General features: G+C 52.4%; 1 protein-coding gene across 4 annotated transcripts; it reads left to right on the top strand.

Annotated features, from left to right (window-relative positions):
• The first annotated feature begins 646 nt into the window (after positions 1 to 646).
• Positions 647 to 27751, top strand: GTF3C5 (general transcription factor IIIC subunit 5). Of its 4 annotated transcripts, XM_025358845.1 has the most exons (12): positions 647 to 1134; positions 10130 to 10349; positions 11804 to 12002; positions 19651 to 19846; positions 20935 to 21039; positions 22746 to 22860; positions 23321 to 23401; positions 23621 to 23718; positions 23873 to 23893; positions 24951 to 25033; positions 26013 to 26155; positions 27062 to 27751. In XM_025358845.1, exons 1-12 carry the CDS (start codon positions 955 to 957, stop codon positions 27226 to 27228), a joined length of 1608 nt encoding a protein of 535 aa, XP_025214630.1. In that variant the 5' UTR covers positions 647 to 954; the 3' UTR covers positions 27229 to 27751. The 4 variants fall into 4 exon arrangements, with proteins under 4 accessions (XP_025214630.1, XP_025214632.1, XP_025214631.1 ...); XM_025358847.1 differs by lacking the exon at positions 23873 to 23893 and having other exon boundaries at positions 10160 to 10349; XM_025358846.1 differs by lacking the exon at positions 23873 to 23893.
• The last annotated feature ends 25 nt before the right edge of the window (positions 27752 to 27776 follow it).

Genomic DNA, 27776 nt, shown 5'->3' with positions numbered 1-27776 from the left:
CGGACCCTTCGCGTGGGTGAAGGTCTCTGAGCTCGGTCGGCCTCGGACCTCATCTCCTCCCTGTTTGAGGGGCCACACCCCCAGCTCCGGGGCTTCGCAGCAGCCCTGGGCGCCTCCCGGACAGACGCTGTTCTCCCCGCTGGTTCTCGAATAGGGCCCAGGACACAGTAGACGCTTAATGTCTGCCTGCCTAACAGACGAACGCCGGATGCCTGCCTTCGGCCCCGAGCCGGCGCTTCGGGGCTTTCTGTGGAAGCGGGGCAAGTGGTTACAGCACAGTTCCCCCGCGCTCGCCTTTTCCACATCCAGTTCCGCGAGGCCCCCAGCAGGCGCCGTTAGAAAGCTAGTCCCGAGAGGGTTGCAAGAGCTTGGGAAAATAAGCAACCAACACCTACAGAATCCAGGCCGACCCTGACCCGGAAACCAATTCTCAGCCGGGCCCCTTTCCCACCCAAGCAGGCAGGTCGGATGTCTGCCTCTGGCCCGCCCCCGAGCTGTCATTGGGTGGAATAACCAGAAGAGGGCAGGGACGTGGTCAAACTCTAGTTCTTTATTGGTTAAAACGTATGGAACTGGAGGAGAAGGTGGCACCTAGCTTCCTCCGGACTTCTCATTGGCTAAGAAAAAAACTCGCTCGGCCCTCGGACTCTCATTGGCTGAAGTCGAGGGAGGGTGGTGTTTTATTATCCTCCGGGTCCCACGCTGGCTAGTAGGAGAGACTGGTGCTTGCCACGCCGCGTCCGCTAACCCGCTTCATTTTAAATAAAAAGTCGAAGAAACGGCGGTCGTTTCCCCGAAGCCATGGGGACGCCCATGGGCCCTGTGCTCCCCGGAGGCTCTGGAGTCTTGCTGAGCCCGGGGAGTTAGGGTGTGGCGAGCAGTGAGGGAGCCCGGAACGATTCCTTCTCGGAACCATTGAGGCGAGGCCTCTGGGAGCACTTTGTGGGACGGACCATGGCGGGCCCTGCCAGACGCGCAGGGATGGCGGCGGAGGCGGCTGATCTGGGGCTGGGGGCTGCTGTCCCCGTGGAGCTGCGGCGGGAGCGACGCATGGTGTGCGTGGAGTACCCGGGCGTGGTGCGTGATGTGGCTAAGATGCTACCGACTCTGGGCGGCGAGGAAGGCGTCTCCCGGGTAAGGGGCTAGGAATGTCCATGTTGGAATAAGAGCTCGGAGTCGCAAAGAAAAGGAGCACTCAAATGATTTCTCAGCAAGGGAAATTTAGCAAATTTATGTAGAAGGGTGCTGCTCGCTCTTATGGCGGCTGCGAGAGCTAACTGAACAAAGGAGGGAAAGGTTTTTTGTTTGTTTGTTTTTCAGACAGAGTTTCGCTCTTGTTGCCCAGGCTGGAGTGCAGTGGCGCGATCTTGGCTCACTGCAAGCTCCGCCTCCCAGGTTCCAGCGATTCTCCTGCCTCAGCCTCCCGAGTAGCTGGGAGTAGCTGGGATTACAGGCGCACGCCACCGCACCCTGCTAATTGTGTGTTTTTAGTAGAGACGGGGTTTCACCATGTGAAGGGGTGGCCTGCCCCTCCACACCTGTGGGCGTTTCTTGTTAGGTGGAACGAGAGACTTGAGAAAAGAAGTGAGACACAGAGACAAAGTATAGAGAAAGAACAAGTGGGCCCAGGGGACCGCGCTCAGCATACAGAGGACCCACGCTGGCACTGGTCTCTGAGTTCCCTCAGTATTTATTGATCATTATCTTTACCATCTTAGAAAAAGGGAGGTGGCAGGATAATAGGATCCTTGTAGGGAGAAGGTCAGCAGTAAGACATATGAACAAAGATCTCTGACCTGAATAAGTTTAAGGAAAAGTGCTGTGCCTTGATATGTCTATGCAAACATCTCCATAAACCTTTTTAGTGCATAAAGAGCAGCATTGCCGCTAGCACGTGGCACCTTCAGCCCTGAGGGGCGGTTTTCTCCCTTCTCAGTAAACAGAACATACAATCGGGTTTTACACCTAGATATTCCATTGCCCAGGGACAGGCAGGAGACAGATGCTTTTCTCTATCTCAACTGCCAAGAGGCCTTCTTTCCTGTTATACTAGTCCTCCTCAGCACAGACCCTTCACGGGTGGGTGTCAGGCTGGGGGACGATCAGGTCTTTCCCTTCCCACGAGGCCATATTTCAGACTATCACATGGGGAGAAACCTTGGACGATACCTAACTTTCCTAGGCAGAGGTCCCTGCGACTTTCTGCAGTGTATGTGTACCTGGGTACTTGAGATTAAGAGAATGGTGATGACTTTTAACCAGCAAGCTGCCTTCAGGCACTTGTTTAACACACATCCTTCACAGCCCAAAATCCGTTAAACCTTGAGTCACCACAGCACATGTCTCTTGCAAGGACAGGGTTTAGGGTAGGGTCACAGATTAACAGCATCTCAAATACAGAACAAAATGGAGTCTCTTATGTCTACTTCTTTCTATATAGACACAGTAACAGTCTGATCTCGCTTTTCCCCACAACCATGTTGGTCAGGCTTGTTGGAAATAAATTTTGGGTGCCACAAAGAAAAATCAGCACTCTGGCAAAAAGTTTTCTCAACAAGGCAAATTTACTTCTATAGAAGGGTGCGTCTTGCCGATGAAGCAATGGCGAGAGCACACCGACAAGGGAGGGGAAGGGGTTCTTATCCCTTATGCAGCTAGTCTCTACTGCTGTGTCTTTCCCATATTGGCTAGGGTTGGACCGCACAGTCTAAGCTAATTCCCATTGGCTATTTCAAAGAGGGCAGGGACACAGGCCTGAGTGGCGGGGTGAGTAGTTTTCAGCAGGAAGGATGGTTACAGAGCAGGTGACTAAGGATGACTAAGGACAGAGCAGGTGATAGAGGCTAGGAAGGGGCTGTTTACTGAAACTAAGGGCAAGGAGGTGTAAAGAATGAGGAGTTAAACTTTATTATATATATTTATTATATTTATATATATTTATTATATTAAATATCTATCTATCTATCTATATATATTTTTTTGAGACAGAGTCTTGCTCTGTCGCCCAGGCTTGAGTGCAGTGGCACATTCCCGGCTCACTCCACCTCCTCGATTCATGCCATTCTCCTGCCTCAGCTTCCCAAGTAGCTGGGACTATAGGCGCCCGCCACCACACCTGGCTAATTTTGTGTATTTTTAGCAGAGACGGGGTTTCACTGTGTTAGCCAGGGTGGTTTCGATCTCCTGACCTCGTGATCTGCCTGCCTTGGCCTCCCAAAGTACTGGGATTACAGGCGTGATCCACCGTGCCCAGCCAGAGTTAAACTTTAAAATGGAGAACAAAGAACAGGGAAGCTGAACATACTGACATATTGGTTGTTTGAAATGGAACTCATAACTCATTGTATTTGTTAATTTTCCCCCTCTTGAATTTAAAGGAAGGTAACAGGCTAAAATCTTTGGAGAGGAATTTACTGTATCCTACAGGCTGGTCTCGAACTCCTGAGCGCAGGTGATCCACTGGTCTCCGCCTCCCAAAGTGCTGGGATTATAGGCGTGAACCAGTGCGCCCGGCCGTGAACCAGTGCGTTCATCCCTAACGCAGTCAGTCCCTGTTTTTGTGACCTGTCCCTACTGGTTGGAGTTGGACCACCCAATCTAAGCTGATCTCGATTGGCTATTTCAGATAGAACCGTGGTGTGGGTTACAGTGGCAGGATGAGCGATTTCAGTGGGAAGAATAGTTTGGGCGGGAAGGGCACTTAAACAGAGCGGGGAACTAAGGGCAAGGTGGCACAAAGAACAAGGAAGTTAGGCTTTGAAGATGGAGAACAAAGAACAAAGGAGTTGAACAAGCTGAACCTTTGAAGAAGAATTCAGTATATCTAACAGTTTCCCCCTCTTGATTTTCATAATTCTTTCTCTTCAAACCTTTTCAGCATGTCTTGACTTTGCTGTTCTTGGTTTTCTAAAAGTAGAAGTTTGTCTGAATAAGGCGGGGGGAAATTGGAGGTTTTAGTGAGAGCTGTCTCAATAAGTCTTTGTATTAACCCTCGGGCACAGGGTATGATACAGCATCCTACGAGAATAAACATGCTTATTACAATGGCAAGGGAGATAAGGATCGAGGACATAAGTCCTTTCCACCTGCCGAACCATCTTCCCATTAGATCAGTGAAGGGATCGTTTATCCCAGAATTTTAAACTAGCTCATTGGATAAAGCAGTAAGACCTTGCAGTGCCTTTGTTATGATTCCGTCGGGAACAGTATTGTTAGGGATAAAAATACAACTTGGGTTCCTATCATGACACAAACCACACCCCTCTCTGCTAGTATCATTTCTAATGCTATTCTATTTTCCCAAGCCATTTGACTGGTGTGTCCTAGTTGTTCAGCTATTCCTTTGATAGCATCCCTAGTATAATTAACAAATTGTTACTGGTTGTAATAGATGTAATTTATCCAGTCTACATTTTTATTTATAGTTAACCACCAGAAAAACATAGACTCAGATCCTGCAGCTATTCGATTACGAGCCTTAAATTCATCAGGTACCCCTCGGGGAACTCCAATGGCATCTATATAAACATGAGGGTCAAAGGAACCATGGGGGGCATCTCTTACTCTACAGTGCCTTGTTTTTACTTCTTCTGGTTGATGAAATGCCAGAGTGAAAGGGATGTCCAGTTGGATCAGAGCACAAGTGCCACTCCAGTTACTTGGCAGAGTATCCAGTAATGGTCCACCACAATGCCACCATACATCCGCTCAGGATGACTAAGGGCAGACTCATGGGTAAGCTCTTGGAAGGGCTTAAGCTCACTGCATCCTGTTAGATCTCCAAGGAATGCCAAATTTTCCATCACAAGAGACATAAAGTAAAATTGGCATTGGGAGACAGAAGCTGGATAGCCTTTGGGGGCTGACCTGCAGGGTGTTGAACTTCAGGGAACAGTAGAGAGAGAGCTCGGCACGATTTGTCACCCCAGGCTGTGGGGTCCTGGAAAAGAGCTAGCTAAGCCCATGCCCGCTCGGCTGGAGGACCATCCAAGAGGAAAGGAGACAATCTGGACCTCTGGTCTACCGTGTGCACAAGCATAACAATTGCTTTTGTTTAAAGTGCAGACGAAATATTTAATCCATTCTATCCAGGCATCTGCATCTCCGTACCCTATTTCAGTTGCTAGAGTTTGCTTTAGGTCTCTTACTTCTACAACTGCTACTTTGGCTGGGTCGTCCTGGAGATGGGAGGGGAACGCTGGACCTGATATGTTTGGGGAGAGCGTTGGGTCCCATATGTTCCTTGGACCCTGGGTCTGGATTTCTTCATTGTTTTTAACTGCCAATGGTCCAGCCAACCTTAGAGAGAGGGTTCCTATGGGATCCCACCCTGTAACATCTGCTCCTAACCCATACCCTCCAAATACAGAGGGTTCTTGGGCCATTGTTTGGGGATTATCTGTAATTAGCAATAAGGGGTTACGCTTCAGTGGCTTACAATTTGGTGGAGTGGAACCATGGATAAGTTGGAGTTTTTGTTAAGAGTTTCCACAGCTTATTTAAAGGAGGGGGGTTGGCTGTCCACCCCCCATATTATTAAGTGGTCCACCAAACATTTGCCCAGTCACCACAGGGGCCCTTTAAGGCTCCATACTTATACTTGTTTGTCTCTGCGATATGGACATAGATACTTACCTACATTGGATAGCTGCCTTTAAGCTTGTTCGTAGCTGCACGTGATAACTGAACAGGCATCAAACTGAAGGGTCAAGGGATAGTTAGCCTGGGTCACACTGATGACAAGATGACCTTCTGTTGGAAAGAAAAGGAAAAATAAACAAGTGATTATTAAGCCCTTTTTAGGGTTAGTTCGTTTGGTAGGGGTGGGTCCTGGGGTGACAGCCCATTTTTCCCTGTCTGTGGAAGTTACTCCTTTCACCCACGTGTAGTGTGCCCATCCCTTTTCAGCCGTTCGGATCGCTGTTTCAGTAGTTAAGAGTACCAGATAAGGCCCTTCCCAAGCTGGTTCGAGTTTTCCCTCCTTCCAACTTTTGATGAGAATGTGATCCCTAGGCTGATGCTGGTGTGCTGGAAACTCTAGGGGTGGCGTCTGTGCTAAGAGGCCTTTAGTCCTGCTAGAGGATAGACCAAGTTTATAGTTTTTGAGAAACTGATCTTTTGTTTCAAACGTAGCAATGTCAGCAGTGGAGTGTAGATAAGGCAACCCATATAGCATTTCATAAGGTGATAAGCCAACATCTTTCCGAGGGGCAGTTCGGATTCTTAATAAGGCAATGGGAAAGCATTTAGTCCATGGCAACCGAGTCTCTAAGACTAATTTGGTTAAGTGGCTCTTCAGAGTTTGGTTCATTCTCCATCTTCCTGATGAAAGTGGGTGCCAGGAAGTATGGTATTCCAATGCTATGTCTAGTACTTGGGCTAGTTTCTCGATGACATGTGCAGTGAAATGAGTCCCATTATCTGAATCAATATTTTCTATTAATCTATTAAACCTGGGTATAATATTCTCAGTCAGTGCTTTAACTACATTATTAGCAGTTGCACTTGCAAAGGGAATAGGTTCCATCCAGTGCGTAAAGTGATCTGCTATCACTAATAAGTACTTCAGGCAACCGATTGGGGGCATGTCGGTGTAATCAATTTGGACACTTTGGAATGGTCTTAACCCTGGACTCCTTTCCCCGAGGGGTGGTTTTCTTAGGGTCTGCTTATTAGTCTTTTTGCACGTTAGACAACTATCTGTAACTTGTCTTGCCAGAGTATAAATTCCTATACATCCCTAAACCCTGAGAACTGCGTCACACACAGCTTGGGTCCCCAGTGATTTCTTTGATGCAGCTGAGATAAGACTTCTCTCATGAGGGTTTGGATAACAATTCTCTTTGGTCTGATAATACCCATTTCCCTTCAGGATTCTCTTTGGCCCCTGTTTTTATTCATTTCTCTTTTTCAGTTGAAGAGAAGATGGAAACTGCGGTCAGGGGAGGAAGACAAGGGGTTAGGTGAAAAGTGAGCGTTTCAGAGGAAATGGTGGCTTGTTTGGCTCTTTGATCTGCCAGGTTATTCCCTCGACTTTCACAAGAAGGACTTTTCTGGTGTCCTGGGACATGGACAGTAGCTATTTCTTCTGGCAGCTGGAGGTTACCTAATACTTGGGTGATTAATTCCTTGTGGACAAGGTCTTGGCCTTTGCTATTAAGGAGACCTCGTTTGGTCCAAATTTTTCCAAATGTATGAGCTACCCTGAAGGTGTACTTGGAATCAGAATAAGTAGTTCCTTCTTGGTTTTGCAAGTGCTTTAAGGCTTGATTCATTGCAAACAATTCACATGTTTGGGCTTACCGATGATTGGGCGGCCTTCCTGACTCTCCTTCTGCAAGGTCTTCCCCATAGACTGCTGAATATCCATTATGTCTTTTTCCTTCAGTTACCCCGGAAGAGCCTTCTGTAAATAAGTGCTGCTCTGTTTTGAAAGGGGTCTCCCTTACATCGGGCCTGAATCTAAACACTCATGCTCAGGTCCTTTTAGATTTGGATTCCCTGTTAGGAAACCTTGTGGGTTAAGTGAATTACAGAGGTTGGTGTTAAATCATCTCTCTCACAGGATGGCTTCATACTTTAAAGTGTTTGAGTCAGTGAGCCGTCTCCCTGCTTTCTGGTTTAAGATAGTTCTAACTTGATGAGGCGTGCTCACAACTAAATTTCCCCCAAAGATCAGCTTTCTGCTTTCTTCAGTTAACAAAGTGGTAGCCGCGATGGATTGGATACGTTCAAGCCATCCACAGGTTACTGGATCTAAAACTTTCAACAGCAAGGCCACAGGTTGCCAGTGACCCCCATGTTCTTGAGTAAGTAGCCCTAAAGCTACCACCTTGTTTAATGAAAAGGTGAGATGGCTTTTCTAGGGAAGGCAGGGCTAGGACAGGGCAGTTATGAGCAGATGTTTTAGTTCTTCAACCTAGTGGATTTCTTCAGAGGTCCACAGAAGAGGGCCAGGCTTTTCTTAGGCAAGCTTTAGGTATAAAGGTTTTGTGTTTAGGGCGTTTGAGTCAATCTGTAAGCGGCAATATCCAGCCAATCCTAGGAATTATTCTGAGTTCCTGCTTAGTTTTAGGCAAAGGTAAGGACACAATCCCTTCAGCTTGTTCAGGCCCTATCCTTCGTTCGCCCTTACTTATCAAGTGTCCTAGCTATTTAATTTCTGGCTCTATGAATTGAAGCTCTTTCCCTTTGAAACCCTTAACCCTTTTGCTTGCAAATGGTTAAGGAGGTGGACGGACAGGGCAGCTCTCTGTTCTATAGCTTCACCAGATACCAGCAGGTCATCCACGTATTGAAGCAGGCATATGCGTTTTGGGGTAGAAATTTGTTCTAGAACTTGTTCTAGAATCTGACCAAAGAGGTTAGGGGAGTCTGTGAAGCCTTGGGGGAGAACTATCCATCGGTACTGTTGCTTCTGTCCAGAATGGAGATCTTCCCATTCGAAAGCAAAAATGTCTCGGCTGTCCTTAGCCAAGGGGCATGCCCAAAAAGCATCCTTTAAATATATGACCATAAACCACTGATGGTCGCATGGAATTTTGCTGAGGAGGGTGTAAGGATTAGGGACAACAGGGTGAGTATTCTGGAATATCTAGTTGATGGCCCAGAGGTTTTGCGTTAGTCGGTATGACCCATCTGACTTTCTTACAGGCAGTATTGGGATAAGGGGACATTACAGGGTTCAAGGAGCCCATCCCTAATGAGACTTTCAATGATAGGTTTTAGGCCTATTCTTTTTTTATTTTTTTTTTGAGACGGTCACCCAAGCTGGAGTGCAGTGGTGCAATCTTGGCTCCCTGTAAACTCCGCCTCCCAGGTTCACGCCATTCTCCTGGCTCAGCCTCCCGAGTAGCTGGGACTACAAGCGCCCGCCACCACGCCTGGCTGATTTTTTTGTATTTTCAGTGGAGACGGGGTTTCACCGTGTTAGCCAGGATGGTCTTGATCTCTTGACCTTGTGATCTGCCCGCCTTGGCCTCCCAAAGTGCTGGGATTACAGGCGTGAGCCACCGCCCCCGGCTTCTTCTTTTATATTATTCGCTTGATTTATGGCTTTGACAGAATCCTTCCTCTTGCTAACCTCAGGGATCATGTGTACCCAGCGACAGCGTGAGCACTTTGGGAAGGGACCTTCATTACCCATTCAGTCTCCTCATGTTTCTTGAGCACCTCCCTGTGCCAGGCCTACGCTTGGGTTCATTCCCACCCCATCAGGACTCAGAGGTGTGTGTTTCATGAGGAGGAGATTCCTGAGGACAAAGTCGTCTTCATTCTCTCCCTAGGTAGTTCCTGATCATGTCCGAAGGGCCAGACCCTGTGCTGGGTGTTGGGAGCCAGTTCACCAGCATGTAGGTGACCTCACCCCTATTCACATTGTTGGTGCTTTCATACGTGCACATCCGATGCTCACTGTGACCCAGCATCGGGCAAGTATTCATTCAGATGGAAGTGGCACATGTTGAATGTCTACCATGAGTTAGGCACCAGGCACTGTGCTTTATTCATATTGAACCGTAGCAGTCCTATGACATAGATGCTGTTCTTGGGGTTTTTAAGGAGAGGGACCCAAAAGGGTGTTGGTATTCAGTCTCATATGCTTGGAAAGCTAGAGGTAACAGCAAGTCAGAGCCCAAATGTTTGTTACTGATTGATTTAATCTCATTTGGACCTCGAAACATTTGCATATGAGACTGAATACCAAGACCCTTTATGGTGGGTAATTGTCAGAGTAGGTAGCCCTAGCCAAGCCACTCCACCCTGCACCAAACCTGAGTTCCCTCCAAGATAAGGGTGATAGTACCTCCCCTCAAGTGTGGCCAGATGACAACCTGACGCCCCACACTGAGCAGGCACTTGATGGATGATGGCATTTACTTAATTGGCACTTGTCATCTCCAACTTCACAACTTCTTAGAAGGAAGGAGACGATTCTCATTTTCTCCATTAGATAAAAACTAAGATACATGGGTTTAAAAAATGAGCCTTTTGGAATTAAGAGTCCAGAATGAAACGTGAGCCTCCTGGCCCTTCCTGGATCACTGTCAGACTTTTTTTGAGAGAGGAGCAGGTTCTCACTGGCTGCTTGGCTTGTCACTGCTTCACTCTGTCTCCTTTGGCCTTGCCACAGATCTACGCGGACCCCACCAAAAGGCTGGAGCTGTACTTCCGGCCCAAGGACCCATACTGCCACCCAGTGTGCGCCAACCGCTTCAGTACCAGCAGCCTGCTGCTCCGCATCAGGAAGAGAACAAGGCGGCAGAAAGGGGTGCTGGGCACTGAGGCCCACTCCGAGGTCACATTTGACATGGAGATCCTTGGCATCATCTCCACCATTTACAAATTTCAGGGTAACTGAAATCTATTCTTACAGTGTCTGGTTATTTCAGGGCCAGCCATCCCAGCTGCCTGCAGGGGCCGTGTGGGTCATCTGCATAAGTGAAGGGGGCCAGGATATGCCCAGGCAGGAGGGCAGGGGCTGTGGGGACGCAGCAGGGCACAGGCCTCATCCAGGAGGCAGCCTTTCTTCCCTCCAGCCAGCGCTTCCCCAGACACTGCGGGCTCATTGCTGCCAATCGTCAGCGTTGTTAAGCTAGAAATCTCCTAACGTCTAATGAAACCGTTGTATGGGACCAAATAAAACTGGTCAGTAGACCTCCTCCAGTCTTTCCCCCACCACAGTGTTTTGAACCTTCTCTTGGTCTCGGTGGCTGTTGGTCTTGCCCTCCTAGCTGCCGAAGCCCCTTGAGACCTCCTGCTCCTTTGAACTCTCAGCAGGTTGAACGTCCCTCGTGGAGCCCTCAATCAGGTTTGCCACCTACAAGGAACCCCAGGGAGGAAGCAATAAGGCAAGGGAGGGAGACGGGAGTGAGAAAGACACAGACTCTGGCATTGTGCCTGCCTGAGCCCTGCCAGTTTCTTTGGGAGGTGGCTTGGCTTCCCTGAGCCTCAGTTTCCTTGTCTGTGCAGTGCGGGCTGCAGAGCCTGCTCCTTAGGCCCTTGTGAAGATTCCGGGAGGCAGTGCCCGTGAATGGGCCAGGCTCTGGACCACAGGAGGTGCCTGGCATATTACTAACAAGCCTTAGAGATGGCTGAGTTACAGCTGCAGGTCTAGGCAGAATCTGAAGAGTTTAAAGATTGAGAAGGGAAAAGAGGACTAGAAAGAGAAAAGAGGGGAAGAAGAAAGTGAAATGAAGGAGAAGCAGGACCTGGGGTCCCATGCGTTGGGCATTTTCAGTGGCAGTCATTCTGGTGGCTCATGGCATTCACCAAAGAGGGCTGTCCTTTCTGGGACAAGGTTTCCCAAGTGATTCATAAAACATTACACCTCGTATTTTTTATCGAATTGAACCAGCACTTTGTTGCTCAGTGTGTGTCTCTGAACTGGCAGCATCAGCCTCACCTGGGAGCTTGGTAGAAATGCGCCATGTCAGAACCTGTATTTAGCAAGATCCCGGGTGATTCATATGCATGTTATTAGGTTGGTGCGAAGGTAATTGCAGTTTTTAGAGTTAAAAGTAACATACGTCTAAGAAGCACTGACCTGGACTCCATCCTCACCTGTCATGTAGCTACCCACCTCCCCAAAATAATTTTTATGTAAGTGACTTAGACTGCATCGAGCCAACTTTGCAGAAGCATTTGGGAAGGGTGTGTTTCCTGCCACCCTCACCCTGCAGCCTCCACCCTATGGCCCACTCAGCACCTCCCTAAGCAGACATGGGTGTCGGTGTGTGGCAGCTGCCCATTCCCAGACGGGTATCCCTGGACTCATTGTCTGCCATCTGCCCACCTTTCTTTCTAGGGATGTCTGACTTCCAGTACTTGGCCGTGCATACGGAAGCAGGCGGCAAGCATACGTCAATGTATGACAAGGTGCTCATGCTCCGGCCCGAGAAGGAGGCCTTTTTCCACCAGGAGCTGCCGCTTTACATCCCGCCGCCTATCTTCTCCCGGCTGGACGCTCCGGTGGACTACTTCTACCGACCAGAGACCCAGCACCGGTAAGGCCCCTCTCCACGCGGCCTCAGTTCTCCATCCTGAAAATGGGATGGGCTGGGCGTGGAGGCTCCCGCACTGTGTGTGGTGGCGCACACCTGTAATTCCAGCTACTCAGGAGGCTGAGGCTGGAGAATCGCTTGAACCCGGGAGGCGGAGGTTGCAGTGAGCCAAGATTGCGCCACTGCACTCCAGCCCAGGTGACAGAGTGAGACTCTGTCTCCAAAAAAAAAAAAAAGAAAATGGGATGATAGTAGTACCTACCCAACAGAGGTATTGGGATTGAATTTAAAAAGCGCGTGCAGTTCTCGGCACAGGGCTGAGTACAGAACAGGGCCTTAGTAAGCAGTGTGGCCTGTGTGATCACCAGGTTGGCCTCGCTCCTGAGGACAGGGCAAAAAACGTGACTGTGGGACATGTGGGTTCCTGCTGAGAAATGGCCTTTGGCGTAATCCCTGGTCATGGCTGACCAGCCAGTCTCTGGACCTTGCTGTCACTAGGAATGACACTACCTAAGCAAGCCACCTGGGAACGTCCCACTCTCTGACCCCAGCTCTTTCCTACCTCCTTTGCTCCCCGTAGCCTCACTGTCCCTGTCCCTGGCAGAGATTTGACAGCCTCTTGATCATCTGTCCCTCCCCTGCCCTCCTCTCTTTGCCACACTCACCTGCCAAGCCTCGGTCCCACTTCACCCCAACTGTTTACGCTTTCCTGGTCTGCCCTGTGTGGCTGGAGGTCGCTTCAGGGAACCCCTGACCCTGCCCATCGCCCAGTGCCATCCTGCTCAAGGCGTCTGTGACTCTACACAGCTCTCGCCTGCTCTGTACTTGGTTATGGTCTGTGTCCCCTCCCGAACATGGTGCCTCTTCTGAGGACAGGCGCTCACTCTCTCTCTCATCAGTAGTGGGTTTCTCCTACACTGAGAGCTATGAAAAGCCATGTGGCCGTGACTTATAGTGCAGCCATCGCCACCCCCTGCCACCCACCACACCTCCCATGTGCACAGCCTGCCCAAGCCCACATGCAATTCAGATGAAATGAATTTTGTAACTCAGAAGTTCTTGACATAATTAGAGACCCCTGGGGCTGTTGGAAAGGCAGGCCTGGGCATTGTCAAATGTTCAAATTGTCAAATGCCACACATTGACATAAAAGAATAGGCTTTCCTTTATATAAAATCCAAGATTGACTACTGTGAAAACAAAATGAGGAAAACAAGTTTGAAAATACCCAACTGGGGGCCGGGCGCGGTGGCTCACGCCTGTAATCCCAGCACTTTGAGAGGCCGAGGCGGACGGATCACAAGGTCAGGAGATCGAGCCCATCCTGGCTAACATGGTGAAACCCCGTCTCTACTAAAAATACAAAAAATTAGCCGGGCGTGGTGGCAGGCACCTGTAGTCCCAGCTACTCGGGAGGCTGAGGCAGGAGAATGGCGTGAACCTGAGAGGCGGAGCTTGCAGTGAGCTGAGATCCGGCCACTGCACTCTAGCCTGGGTGACAGAGTGAGACTCCGTCTCAAAAAAAAAAAAATACCCAACTGGGGATGAATAACATTGACCAGCCTCACTGCCAGTTATTCCATATCCCTGTGCAGCAGCGCTGTGAGTGCATCTCACCCCAGCCCGGGAGCAATTCCCCAGGGTTCCTGACACCCGCATCGTACACATGAGGAAGCTGAGACGTGGGCTCAGTGCCAGGTCCCACGGGCAGCACCGCCCCGGTCTCTCCCGCTCTGCAGGCTTTGCTCATGGCCCAGTGCCACGGTGTCCTGATTTGTATGCTCTACTTTCTAAAATTACACACAAAAAGACAACATGAAAAAAAAAACTGCATTGTAATGTATGCTCCCCAGAGGCAGCGACTTGGCCTGCTTCGGTCTCTGTCATAGCCCTGGTGCCCAGAACAGAGCCTGGCCAGTGAGAGGGACTCAGCAAGTATCCATGGGCCCCACGCAGATTTAGGGGAGCAAGATTAGTGCAAATAGACGAGCAAAATGAAAGGGCCTTTTTTTTTTTTTGAAAGGCGGACTCTCGCTCTGTCCACCCAGGCTGGAGTGCAGTGGCATGATCTTGGCTCACTGCAACCTCTGCTTCCTGGGTTAAAGCAATTCTCCAGCCTCAGCCTCCTGAGTAGCTGGGAGTACAGGCGCTCACCACTACGCCCAGCTTATTTTTGTATTTTTAGTAGAGATGAGGTTTCACCATGTTGGCCAGGCTCATCTTGAACTGCTGGCCTCCAGTGATCTGCCCACCTCAGCCTCCCAAAGTGCTGGGATTACAGGCGTGAGCCACAGCGCCCAGTCTGAAAAGGACTTTGAAAACTGGCCCAGAGGTGATGGTGTTTGTTGAAGAATTGTTCCATAGCATGTTTTAAGCTTCCAAAAATGCAGCCCTCAAGAGAATGGGCTTGGGCCTAGTGTAGTGGCTGACACCTGTAATTCCAGTGATTTGAGAGGCCAAAGTGGGAGGATCACTTGAGGCCAAAAGTTTGAGACCAGCCTGGGCAATATAGCAAGACTCTGTCTCTACAAAAAAACTGAAAAAGTTAGGTGGGCATGGTGGCGTGCACCTGTATAGCCCTAGGTACTGGGGAGGATGAGGTGGAAAGATTGGTTGAGCCCAGGATTTTGAGGCTGCAGTGAATATGATCACAGCACTGCACTCCAGCCTGGGTGACAGAGCAAAACCCTGTCTCAAAAAACAAAACAAAAAACAAACAAACAAAAAAGAGTGGACTCTGTGAACTGATGGGACCCATGCCCAGGTGCCTCCCTTGCTCTATGACAAAGGCAGGTGTAAGACCAGATTCTGTGGGATAAAAGTAAATGGTGGTATGATAACAGAAGCCTAGAAAAGTCTGGAAGATTTGGGGCTGAACAGTTTTCTCTGAAGGGGTGGGAGGGCCTTCTCATTCCTCATTATGTATTTCCTTTAACATGTCCTGACTGAGCACCTGTGGTGGCCCAGGTCACTCCCTGGAGCCTGGTGTCCATGGACGACATGGCAGCTGGGGTGCAGTGCAGGGGTGGGGAGCTAGACGGAGCATGATTACATGGCGGGGAGCCTTAAAGGAGGTCATGGGGAGTGGGCCGGGGCTACAGGTAACAGCGAGGGCCCTCAGAGGAACTGACATCTGGAGCTGAGACAGAGCCAGCCAGGTGAAGATCCAGGGAGAACTTTCCAGACCAGGGGATTGGCGCATGCAAAGGAAGGCTGGGCAGGCTGCTGTGCGCCAGAGCAGGTGAGCCAGGGAACGGGGGTGGGGAGCGAAGACCGGTGCCTAGGCTTCATCCTTAGGAGAGAGTGTGTTCTTCTCTGCCTCCAGAAAAGCATTGCAGAAAGGTTCAAACACACCTCAACGTAGAGAATGGAATTGTCTAGTGGCCCTCACATGCCCATCACCAGCGTCCAGTGAGCAACAGTCTGCCGGTCTCCACTCCCATTGGCACAGTGCTGCCTTCAGAAACAACTAGCACGGATCTCCACCAGGGAAGACTCGTGTTTCAGACAGACCTGCCATACCCGTCCCCTACCCAACACAGCTAACAGCACTCCCCCACATCACCCATACCCAGTCCTTGTTCACTTTTTCCTGATTGTCTCAAAAGCCACTCAGGAGCCAAACCAGGGCCACACACGTTTCTTTTGGTTGCTGTCCCCTAGTCTGTAACATCCCCTACCGCCACCACCCTCTGCTTTTTTCTGATTGTAAGAATAAATTGTACCGGTTATTAAAAAACAAAACACTGTGGAAATGTATTAACTAAAAAGAATCAAGTCACTTTGCCTCCCTGCAGAAATCTCTTGCATGTAGAATGATACAATTTTCTGTAAGTATATTGTACTCACTGTAAGAATTTGAAGCAGGGGGTGACATGATTTTTTTTTTTTTTAGATGGAATTTCCCTCTTGTCGCCCAGGCTGGAATGCAGTGGTACAATCTCGGCTCACTGCAACCTCTGCATCCTGGGTTCAAGCGATTCTCCTGCCTCAGCCTCCCGAGTAGCTGGGACTACAGGTGTGCCCCACCACGCCCAGCTAATTTTTGTATTTTTAGTGAAGACAGGGTTTCACCATGTTGGCCAGGCTGGTCTCGAACTCCTGACCTCAGGTGATCCTCCTGCCTCAGCCTCCCAAAGTGCTGGGATTACAGGTGTGAGCCACCGCACCCAGCCTATTTTTTTAAAGTTACTTATTGGCCAGGCATAGTGGCTCATGCCTGTAATTCCAGCACTTTGAGAGGCTGAGGTGGGAGGATTTCTTGAGGCCAGAAGTTTGAGAACAGCCTGGGCAACATAGTGAGACCCTGTGTCTACAACAAATTTTTCAAAATTACCCGAGTGTGGTGGCACGTGTTCCTGTGGTCCCAGCTACTCGGGAGGCTGAGATGGGAGGATGGCCTGAGCCTGGGAGGTCAGTGCTGCAGTGAGCTGTGATTGTGCCACTGCACTCCAGCCTGGGTGACAGAGTGGGACCCTGTTTTTAAAAAAAAAAAAAAAAAATGTTTTTTTGTTTATTTTTTCTTCACCACAAGCAGCATACTCTTGTCAGAAACAAAAATATATAAAAGAAAACAGTGCGGGCACGGTGGCTCACACCTGTAATCCCAGCACTTTGGGAGTCCGAGGTGGGTGGATCACCTGAGGTCAGGAGTTTGAGACCAGCCTGACCAACATGGAGAAATCTCATCTCTACTAAAAATATAAAAAATTGGCCAGGCATGGTGGCTTACGCCTGTAATCCCAGCACTTTGGGAGGCAGAAGCAGGCAAATCACGAGGTCAGGAGATTGAGACCATCCTAGCTAACACGGTGAAACCCTGTCTCTACTAAAAAATATAAAAAAATTAGCCAGGCATGGTGGTGGGCACCTGTAGTCCCAGCTACTTGGGAGGCTGAGGCAGGAGAATGGTGTCAACCCAGGAGGTGGAGCTTGCAGTGAGCCAAGATCACGCCACTGCACTCCAGCCTGGGCGACAGAGCGAGACTCCATCTCAAAAAACAAACAAACAAACAAAACAAAAATGTAAAAAATTAGCCAGGCATGGTGGCGCATGCCTGTAACCCCAGCTACTTGGGAGGCTGAGGCAGGAGAATCGCTTGAACCCAGGAGGTGGAAGTTAAAATGGTGGACTGAGATCGGGTCATTGCTCTCCAGCCTGGGCAACAAGAGCGAAACTCCATCTCAAAAAAATGAAAACAGCACTTGTCTGCACTGCCGCCCCTGGCACTAGGTGGCAGCAGCATCTGAGCGTCTGCTCTGCCCTGCGGGCCAGTGGGAAGCTGTTTCAAGCCCCTGGGGTAAAATGAGGGAGGAGGGCCAGCTGCCCTCGGGCCCCGAGGCCCCCTTCCTCCCCATGTGGTTTATCGGTTTCCAGCACCTGGAAAGAACCTGCCTTTTCTCCCAGGGCTGCTGTCGATTCTCCTGCCCTGCTGACGTTGCTGGGTGCGTGAGGACTGGCAGGGAGGAGGCCTAGCCACTGCCTCCTTGGCCCCTTCCTGGGGAGACTGAGCTTCCCACAAACCAGGTGGGCAAGCACAGGCTACTGGACTGGCCTGATGGGGTTCTCCTAACTGGAGGATGGTGGGTCCCTCCTGCTCCTCAGGGACTCTCCAAGGTGGTCCTGTTGACTTTGCCATCAGCACCCTTCGACCCCTGCCAGCAGTTCCCCACCTGCTTAGAATCATGGTGACACAGACCACAGCCTGAGGCCGCCCCGGGAGCGGGCTGGGGGTGTAGCCTCGGTTGCACAGCCTCTCCCTACAGGGTTGGGCGTAGAAGGGCTGCTGTTGCAGATGGCCACCCGGTTTTCCTTGGGGGCATCTTTGAAAACAGGATAGTGCTGACCTGTCCCGTGCGGTTTCTAACGCAGCCATTCTAAAAAGAAGGCCCAGACTTGATCCCGTCTTTCTAGTTTTGTCTCACAATGTGAAAGTTACTATTACTCTTTGTAAGTGTGCAGATGATATGTACTCATGTAGAAAACTAAGGTGAAATGGAAACAAATTTAAAAGGTAGTAATCACCCAAATGGATTCTATGATGTCCAGGACCTACTTTAAAATGTACTTCAAAATGGTGGGTTGGGTGGAGGTTCAGATGAAATGCAATTGACCACGTGGTGATCATTGTTGAAACTGGTAGCGGGCTCATGGGGTTTCTTGACACCGGCCTCTGCCTGCTCTTGTGTAAGTTTGGTGTCCAACCTTAAAGAGGTAACCACTACAAATATTTTGAGAAATGTCTACCTAAGGGTGTTCTGTGCCAGCACACAGAGATAGTTCTAGAATCTCTGCTTTGTACGTGTGTGTGTGTGTTTTAAGACTTTATTTTTGGGCCGGGCGCGGTGGCTCAAGCCTGTAATCCCAGCACTTTGGGAGGCCGAGACGGGCGGATCACGAGGTCCGGAGATCGAGACCATCCTGGCTAACACGGTGAAACCCCGTCTCTACTAAAAAATACAAAAAACTAGCCGGGCGCAGTGGCGGGCGCCTGTAGTCCCAGCTACTCGGGAGGCTGAGGCAGGAGAATGGTGTGAACTCGGGAGGCGGAGCTTGCAGTGAGCTGAGATCCGGCCACTGCACTCCAGCCTGGGCGGCAGAGCGAGACTCCGTCTCAAAAAAAAAAAAAAAAAAAAAAAGACTTTATTTTTTTAGAGCAATTTTAGACTCACAGCAAAATAAGAAGGCACAGCAATTTCTCATATGCCACCTAGCTGCCCCCACACACAGCCTCCCCCATCATCAACGTCTCAGTAGAGTGGGGCACTTGTTAACAGTGGATCCACCTATGCTGACACATCGTCACCCCGTGTCCGTAGTTGATATTGGGGTTCCCTCTTGGTGTTGGACATTCTATGTGTTGGGACAAATGGCACCCTTGGCTTTAACCCCTGTGTTTTATGACAATGCCATTTGGTGAAGTCCTTTGTTCATTCACCTACATGTGGTCGAGATGCTTGTGAGCCAAAGAGTCATGCTCTATTGGGTGGCAGGACAGGTGTGTGATGGGACCCTTGCAGCCAGGCTCCTGGATGGGAGTCCCAGCTCCTTCCCAGGAGCTCTGTCTCTGGGCAAGTTTCCCAGTCCCTGTGGTTTCCGCTGCTGTATTAGAAAATGGTCCTTTCTCTGTATGATTAGTTTTGAGCATTAAATAAGTGAATCGCGTGTAAGCAGATGTCAGTGAGTGCAGCTCTTGTCCCTGTTTTGACAGTAGATCGTGTTCTTTCATGCAGCTGTGCTTTGAGTGATTTCACCATTGCCAGCTGCTGGACATTAGACTCTGTCCAGTTTTTCACTAGTTGGACAGTGCTGCACCTGACTCAGTGCACTTGTGGGGCTACCAGCCCCATGACAGGTGCCCTTTCCTGCACTCCAGCCTCTAGGACCTTTTGGGCTTTCCCCAGCTTGAGAGCTGCCGGCCCCGGAGCTTCTCTGAGTTGTCATAGGCAGTTGTGGCCGCATCTCTTCCTCTGTGAATACAGGTTCCTTTAGCAGCCAGTTCTGGGGTCCTTTCCCAGCACAGACGTCCAGGGAGAGGCACACGGTGGCTGCGGGCCTTGCCAGGCTTCTGGGCTCCCTGCCTGGTCTGGTCCGGTGGGTACCTGGGATGGCCTTGGTGCTCCTGTTCTCACCTGTACTCTCTGCCCCCAGGGAAGGCTACAACAACCCCCCAATCTCCGGCGAGAACCTGATTGGCCTGAGCAGGGCCCGGCGCCCCCACAATGCCATCTTTGTCAACTTTGAGGATGAGGAGGTGCCTAAGCAGCCACTGGAGGCTGCAGCCCAGACGTGGAGGAGAGTCTGCACTAACCCCGTGGACAGGAAGGTAGAGGAGGAGCTGAGGAAGGCAAGTCCTGCACTGTGCCCGGCCCCGGGGGCTCCAGCCTCTGTGTTGGCCTCCCGTGTTTACCCAGCTGCTCCCTGTTCCTGGCTGTGGGGTTGGCTGCACCAACCTTTCCCCATTCCTTAGTACATGGGAACTTCTCACCTTCAGATGTTATGTCTAAAGGCCGTATCGGTATAAGTTTTACATTCCCAAGGGTGAAAATGCTTCTTAGAGTTCTTAAGAAAAATATGTGTGCATTGTTCAATTGTGACCTCCATGTGGAGCTCTGGGATCCACTGAGCTCTTATTCATCCATTCACTCATTGCAGCAAACCCACTGGGGCACCTAGTGTGCCAGGCCCAGCACTTTCTTACTGTTAGATCTGGAGCCGTGCTGCCAGGCAGCCCACCTTCCCCGGGCTTGCAGGTGCCGTGGAGGCCTGCATCCCCACTGGCATGAGCATCAGGTTCATAGTGAGGCCACTGCCACCTGGAGCCCGGCTCTTCCCTTACACAGTGTGCCTGTGGGAGACCATGTGGATATCTTGTTGATTTCCAGCAGTCACTGGGGCATACTGTCCGTGGCTCCTTATTGCCCTCCAGGCACAGCCCACATTCCTGACCTGAACTGGCTTGTGAGGCCCACTGCCCCGGTCCCCTGGCCCTCTACACTCCAGCCACGCTGACCTTTGCAGTCCTCCCCAGGCCAGGCTGTCCCCTTTACCTCTGACGATGTCCCACCTCAGGCACCTGTTCTGTAGATAGGGGCAGCATGGGGACCCTGGGACTCTAGCACGTCCCCTACCCCGAGCCCTGCTCCCCGCTGTGCTGTGGGCTATATGAAGACAGCGACCATGTCTCTTGTGGTCATTTCAGGGCCCCAGCCCCACAACTGCACTTGGCAGGTGGGCGTGCAGCCCAGGCTTCTGAGGGACGGGGTGAGAGAGTGAGTGCAGCGGGTCCTAGGGCCACGCCTGTGTGTCCAACCCCTGTCCTCCACCAGCTCCTCTCTGGAGGGGCCCCTGGGGCCCAACCCATGTTGGGGAGTTCAGGGCAGAAGGGTGGAAGCTGCTGGTGCTCCTCTCATTGTCTGCCCTTGGCCTCCCCAGCTGTTTGACATCCGTCCCATCTGGTCTCGGAATGCTGTCAAGGCCAACATCAGCGTCCACCCAGACAAGCTCAAGGTCTTGCTTCCCTTCATAGCCTATTACATGGTAAGTGTCAGCTGCCTGCCCACCTGCCTTGGTTCCCAGCCATATGGTCCCTGGTCCCTGCTGTGATGTCTTAGAGCCACAGTAAGAGCAGACAACCCCCTATCCTGGCTCCCCGTCCTTCCTGCCCCACCCCCATCCTGGCCTACCCTTCCTACCCACCTGGCCCTCATCCTTCCTGCCCTACCCCCAACCTGGCACCTCCCCCGTCCTGGCACCTCCATCCTTCCTTCCCCTCTGTCCTGGTCCCCCAATCCTAGCATCCCTAAGACAGCTTATTAAAGCCAACTGGAAAAGTTTCAGCTCGCTGAGTCCAGGACGCTCTCCACAGCCTGTTGGGCTGCAGAACCCAGCCCCTGACCACAGCGGCCCCGTGTCGTCCTCCACCTGTGTTGAGTGGGGTTCAGTGGGAGGCAGATCCATCTCTGATCTACAAGCATGTAAAGATGGATGTCATTACTGAGGTTCCCAAAGATGCTGGTGGGAAAGGGATCTTCCCCACTGTGAGGCCTCACAGAGCATTAGGGGAGGTGGCGTGAGACATGACCATGAGGGTCTGCAACAGGCAGTAGGGCACAGAAAAGACTCATTCTTCCTGCCGTGTCGGACTCTCAGCTCAGGCGCACTACCTGTGCTGCTTGGCATTGGCATTTTATCTTATTTTTATTTTATTTTATTCTGTTTATTTTGTTTGTTTTGTTTGTCTGTTTGTTTATTTATTTATTTATTTTGAGATGGAGCCTCACTCTGTCCCCCAGGCTGGAGTGCAGTGGTGTGATCTCTGTGCACTGCAACCTCCGCTTCTGGGATTCAAGTGGTTTTCCTGCCTTAGCCTCCCAAGTAGCCGGGAGTACAGGGGCACCACGCCCAGCTGATTTTCTTTTTTTGCATTTTTAGTAGAGACGGGTTTTCGCCATGTTGGTCAGGCTGGTCTCGAACTCCTAACCTCAAGTGATCCACCTGCCTCGGCTTTCCAAAGTGCTGGGATTATAGGCAGGAGCCACCACGCCTGGCTGGCACTGGCTTTTTAGACATAAGCCATTCAAAAGCTCCGTTTGGGGACAGAAGACATCTCATCGATTAGGCTAGTAGTAACACTGGGCACTTAATATGTGCCAGGAACCATGATAAAGGCTCCATGGTGCTATCTCATTTAATCCTCTCCAAAACCGTGGGAGGCCAGGCATGATGGCTTATGCCTAGAATCCCAGTACTTTGAGAGGCTGAAGCGGGAGAATTGCTTGCATCCAGGAGTTCAAGACCAGCCTGGGCAACATAGTGAGACCCCATCTCTACAAAAAAAATTAAAAATTAGCTGGATGTGGTGGCTCATGCCTATAGTCCCAGCTACTTGGGAGGCTAAGGTAGGCGGATGGCTTGAGCCCAGGAGATTGAGGCTGCAGTGAGCCGTGATTGTGCCACTGCACTCAGCCTGGGCAACAGAGTGAGACCCTCTCTCGGAAAAACAAATAAAAGAACCCACAGGAAAGGGTGCTCCTGTTCCCTCCATCTGACAGGAAGACCAAGGTTTGGAAAGGCCACGTGCCCTCACCAAGGTGACAGGGCCTGCACGTGGCAGAGCAGGCCTGGGCATCCAGAGCCTTGTCCCCAGCTCCTGAGCTCTTCTTCCTCGGTGTAGGCTCTGCCCCACCCAGGGACCTGGGGGCCTTCACCTCGCCTCACATTATTCTCACCTTTTCTGTCTCCAGATAACAGGTCCCTGGCGTAGCCTATGGATTCGATTTGGGTATGACCCCCGAAAAAACCCCGATGCCAAGATTTACCAAGTCCTCGATTTCCGAATCCGCTGTGGAATGAAACATGGTAAAAACTCCTGAAAGCTTTGCTTCCTGCCTTTCTCTCTATCTTTCAGTTTCTAGCATTCTCTTTGGTAGTAAGAATATTTTCATTTGGAGAGAATAAAAAAACCTTTTGCTCCCCTTGCTGAGACTCTTGGATGCAGAATGGCGTGGAAACGAAAGTCCCAGTTCTGTGCTGGCCCCACCACTGACCGCCCCGTTTCTGAACCACAGTCCCTCATCGAGTGACCCCACGTGCCCTATGGTCCTGTGACACAGGCCAGGCACTGGTGAGAGCATCCGTGTCCACCCCGCCTGGGAAGTGCTGGGATGCGTTGGTGACTGCAGTGGCATGCTTGGCAGCCTGGAGTTGCCCTCTCAGGAGCTGGCCCCATGGACCCAAGTCCCATCTCCAGTGTGAAGCCAGTGCTGTGTGCCAACCGGCCCTGTGGCCACCCTCCTGACATGCTTGCCCTCGCCTGCAGGTTACGCCCCCAGCGACTTGCCAGTCAAAGCAAAGCGCAGCACCTACAACTACAGCCTCCCCATCACCGTCAAGAAGACACGTAAGTGTGCCAGGCGCCTTTTGTGGGTCATGAGTGATTTGCCAAGGAAGGTGGGGCACCTGGACCCAGATGGGGAGGTGGTTCCTGGGGGTCGCCCCAGGGCTCTGCCGGTCATTCCTCCCCCAGGAGGGGTGGGCAGGCAGGAGGGCAGGGCATGGTTGGGAGAGATACCTCCTCCCCACCCTGCACATGCCAAGCACTGCTGTTGTCCCCACGCAGCCAGCCAGCTTGTCACCATGCATGACCTGAAGCAGGGCCTGGGCCCATCGGGGACGAGCGGTGCTCGGAAACCAGCCTCCAGCAAGTACAAGCTCAAGGTGGGCACCCCTGAGCCCCAGGAGGGAGTGGCTCCCAGGGGAGGCCAGGAATAGAGGGGAGGACCTCCCTCTCGGGGCCGGGCACCCTGTAGGTGGGCTGGAGGGGTGTGGTTAGGGCAGCTCTGTCCACCAGGGCCTCGGCACCTGCTTTTAGGACAGCCTTCAGACACTGAGGGCAAGAACTCGGTGCAAAGCCCTGGGGCTGTGTGTGTTGGGGACATCTGGCAAAGAGGTGGTGACAGGTCTCAGACAGGGAAGCCTGGTGCTGTCCTTCTGAGCTGCATGTGGCTGTCCTTCTCGAGCCCTTTGGGAGCCTGGGCCCCCACAGAGCCACGTGACCACTCCTGGAATGATCGGAATTGGGCACACGCAGGAGGACAGAGCCAGAGCCGGCCATGTGGGCCGCAGCTGTGGCGGGAGCCTCACCGGCTCACGTTTCTGTCAGTGTGATTGCCTGGCGGGGGCTGGCAGTTTCCAGAGCTGTTCCCACATTCAGGCTCCCGCAAGCCACTCCACAGTCCTGGGGGAGGCTGAGAAGGGGTCGTCCCGCACGGTGGAATCACCTGCCGAGGGAGCAGGCGGCAGAAATGAGTACAGCAGAGACGGGGGATGTGAGGGACTCGCTTTCCCCGTGTCCGGGGGCCCCTGCCTGCTCCCCAGGTTTTTGAGATCTTTGCTGTCTTCCCAGTGAGGGGCGATCATGCTACAGCCTGTGTGGCCTGCCTCCTCGAGGCCTCTCCTGGGAGGCCATTATCCTTACCTCTAGAACTACGTGGCTGGGTACGGAAAGGAGAGAGTAAACTCACTAAGCCCTGCTTTCCCCAGAGGAGATGTCAGGGCAGCCCATAGGGGAACATAGGGTGACAAATTAGCAGCAGTGGGTGAGGGATAAGGTCAGAGTGCAGGAAGGCACAGAGAGCAGAGCCTGGCACAAGGCTAGTGCTGGCCCCATGCCGTGGGCGCCATGGCCTGCTGCACAGGCGGGCTTACCGTTTCCAGTGGCCCCGGGAGGGCCTGGGTGCTCCTCTGCCTCTCCTAGAGCGTCCCGGGGAGGTAGACCTTGTTTTTTCCCCAACTGCTCCCTGGCCTTCCAGCCTGTCTGCCCAACCTGGTCCTGGTGACCAGTCAGCTCCCTGGAGAGACCCCATGGGAGCCTACATGGAGTCTCTAACACTGGCAGCCCCCCAGGGCTCCAGCTAACCTTCCCTGTCTCTCTCCCCCTTTTTCACCAGGACTCCGTCTACATCTTCCGGGAAGGGGCCCTGCCACCCTATCGGCAGATGTTCTACCAGTTATGCGACTTGAATGTGGAAGAGTATGTATGAGAGGGGCCCTGAGACACTGAGGGGGACCCGTGGGACCCAGGGACCAAAGTGCTCTCTGCAGCTCTTCCACTTCACGTCGGCCTTCATCTCCCGCAAGAACACTCGCCTGTCTGGGAGTTTGGTGCTGCCGAGAGCCCTGGCGTGCTGGCGGTCCTCGCAGAGGCAGTGCCCTGTAGAAAGCCGCGGCTCCAAACTGGGCAGAGACAGTTCTTGCTGTTACGTCCTTGCCTGTCTTCCACTGTCCACATGAAGGCCCCATGAGTGGTTCTCAATCCCAGGACCCATCAGACCCCAGAAACCTTTTATCGACTTGTTCTCAGTGATGTTTCAAGAATTGCAGGGGGCCGGGCGTGGTGGCTCACGCCTGGAATCCCAGCACTTTGGGAGGCCAAGGCGGGCAGATCACACTCTTGAGGTCAGGAGATCAAGACCATCCTGGCTAACATGGTGAAACCCCGTCTCTACTAAAAATATAAAAAATTAGCCAGGTGGTGTGGCAGGCGCCTGTAGTCCCAGCTATGTGGGAGGCTGAGGCAGGAGAATGGCGTGAACCCGGGAGGCGGAGCTTGCAGTGAGCCGAGATGGCGCCACTGCACTCCAGCCTGGGTGACAGAGCGAGACTCCATCTCAAAAAAAAAAAAAAAATTGCAGGGAAAGGGCACTGGGATGGGAGGAGATGGAGATGGGAACACATCAAATACATCTTGAAATCTGTTGAAAGCCATGGTTCACCAGAAGCATGTGCAGGGGTACACGGCCAGCTTCATGTGTGTGAGGGGTCCAGGGAGCACACAGGTTTAGGGCCCCAGCTGGGAGCACACAGCTCGTGTTTCCAATTCCTCTCTGTAGACTTCACTCACGGGGCTGCCTTTCTCAGTACAGCTCTGCCTCCGGCAAAAGCCAACACCGGCATCTCTTAGCAGAGACCCACCCTGGGACTTTATGTCCCAACCCTCTCCCCACCCCCAGGTTGCAGAAGATCATTCACCGCAATGACGGGGCTGAGAATTCCTGCACCGAACGGGATGGGTGGTGCCTCCCCAAGACCAGCGACGAGCTCAGGGACACCATGTCCCTCATGATCCGGCAGACCATCCGCTCCAAGAGGCCTGGTGAGAGCCGCTTGGGGTAAAGGGGGCCCAGGATGCCTGGGGATCCCCTTGGAGACAGAGGTCTCCCTAAGGGGACCCATTCCTGGGAAATGGCACCTAGGTGGCATCATCTTGCCTCTGGCCCTGGTGGGAGGGGGGCATTGTGAGCCAGAGCCCAGCCCAGGAGCCAGCATCACCCCAGCTGCCCACAGGGGCTTCCTCAGCGGAGGCCCTCGGCGCTGGGGTCTGGGGCAGGAGACAAGCCCAGAGGGGACGGGTGCAGCAGCCCGGCGCTGCCACTGGGGCCTCCACCTGACGCCCTCACACCAGCCCACGTCTTTCAGCCCTGCGAGTGCAGGCTCTGCCTCTGTCTTCTTCCTGTTCTATGGAGCCCAGCCCCTTCCTGGAACCAGGCAACCCTGGCAGGAGCAAGGGCCAGCTGCAGGGGAAGTGAAGGGGGCAGCACCTGCCAGGCAGTGGATCTGACAAGGCTGGGGAGAGGCATAAGAGGCCTCCTCTCTCAGGGGACTCCTCCCAGGCTGGAGGAGGGGGCATCCTGGACCCAGCCATGCCACACAGATCTGACCGAAGCAGGGGTTCTTAGTCTTGCTTGGAATCCAGATTCAGCCCCCTTTGGGAATCTAATCAAGAGTGTGGACCCTTTCCCAGAGAAAATGGCGTGTTCACTCTTGAGGGTCCCTGGGCCCTTGAAGCTGCTCGTGGCTCCCCTGCTGCAGTATTCCCCTGGGTGCCCGTTAAACTACACCTTCCCGGGGGATCTCCACCCCATACTTACCCACCAGCTTCTTCAGAGCTCAAGCTCGGACCCTTATAGTAGTAAACAGGCTCCCCAGAGCCTGGTGGCCTTTCTGGGGCCACCCAGCAGCCTGCATGGGACACCCATGGCCTCGTCTCCTCCGGCCCCAGCTCTCTTTTCCAGCTCAGCCAAGGCTGACGGCGGGAAAGGGCAGCTGACGTACGAGTCTGGGGAAGACGAGGAGGAGGATGAGGAGGAGGAAGAGGAGGAGGAGGACTTCAAGCCATCCGACGGCAGTGAGAACGAGATGGAGACAGAGATTCTGGACTACGTGTGACAGGGCCCAAGGCTGGGCCTTCCTGACCCGGCCAGACTGGTGTCCGGTCTAATGAGGGAGCCAGGGCTCCCCATTGCCACCCCCAGTGCCTGGAATGGCCCTAGGAGGCCCTCTGAGGAGAGCTGGAGTCCCAGCAGAGGGTGCAGCTGACCCAAGCACTGGCTATGACGTGCTGCTTGGTGCTGCCTCTTGTCCTGAGGGCTTAGGGACATCCCCAAAGGGTATGCCCTGGCTCCACCACCCATGAACCAGCCCAGCATCCAGCCAGTGAGTGGGCACCCAATGCCTCTCAGGATGAGACCAGTAAATGCCGGAGGTGGAGCTGGGCAGCTGCGGGGCCCCAGGCCACAGGCCAGTCTCACTTGGCTCTCATGACTATGGCGGTGGAGATAGTGTGGGGAGCCTGGCCCATGGTCTCAGGTGGCAAGAAGTGCCCTTGGCTCTGGATCCCAACCGTTTGACACAGCTTTGCCCACCGCCAGGCCCCTCTGGAATTGTCCTTATTAAACCAGTTTCCCGAGAAGTCTTGGTTTCTCAGTGTGAATGTT

The sequence above is a fragment of the Theropithecus gelada genome, chromosome 15 (assembly GCF_003255815.1).
Source record: "Theropithecus gelada isolate Dixy chromosome 15, Tgel_1.0, whole genome shotgun sequence".
Classification (NCBI taxonomy): domain Eukaryota; kingdom Metazoa; phylum Chordata; class Mammalia; order Primates; family Cercopithecidae; genus Theropithecus; species Theropithecus gelada.
This window is presented reverse-complemented; position numbering and strand designations above follow the sequence as displayed.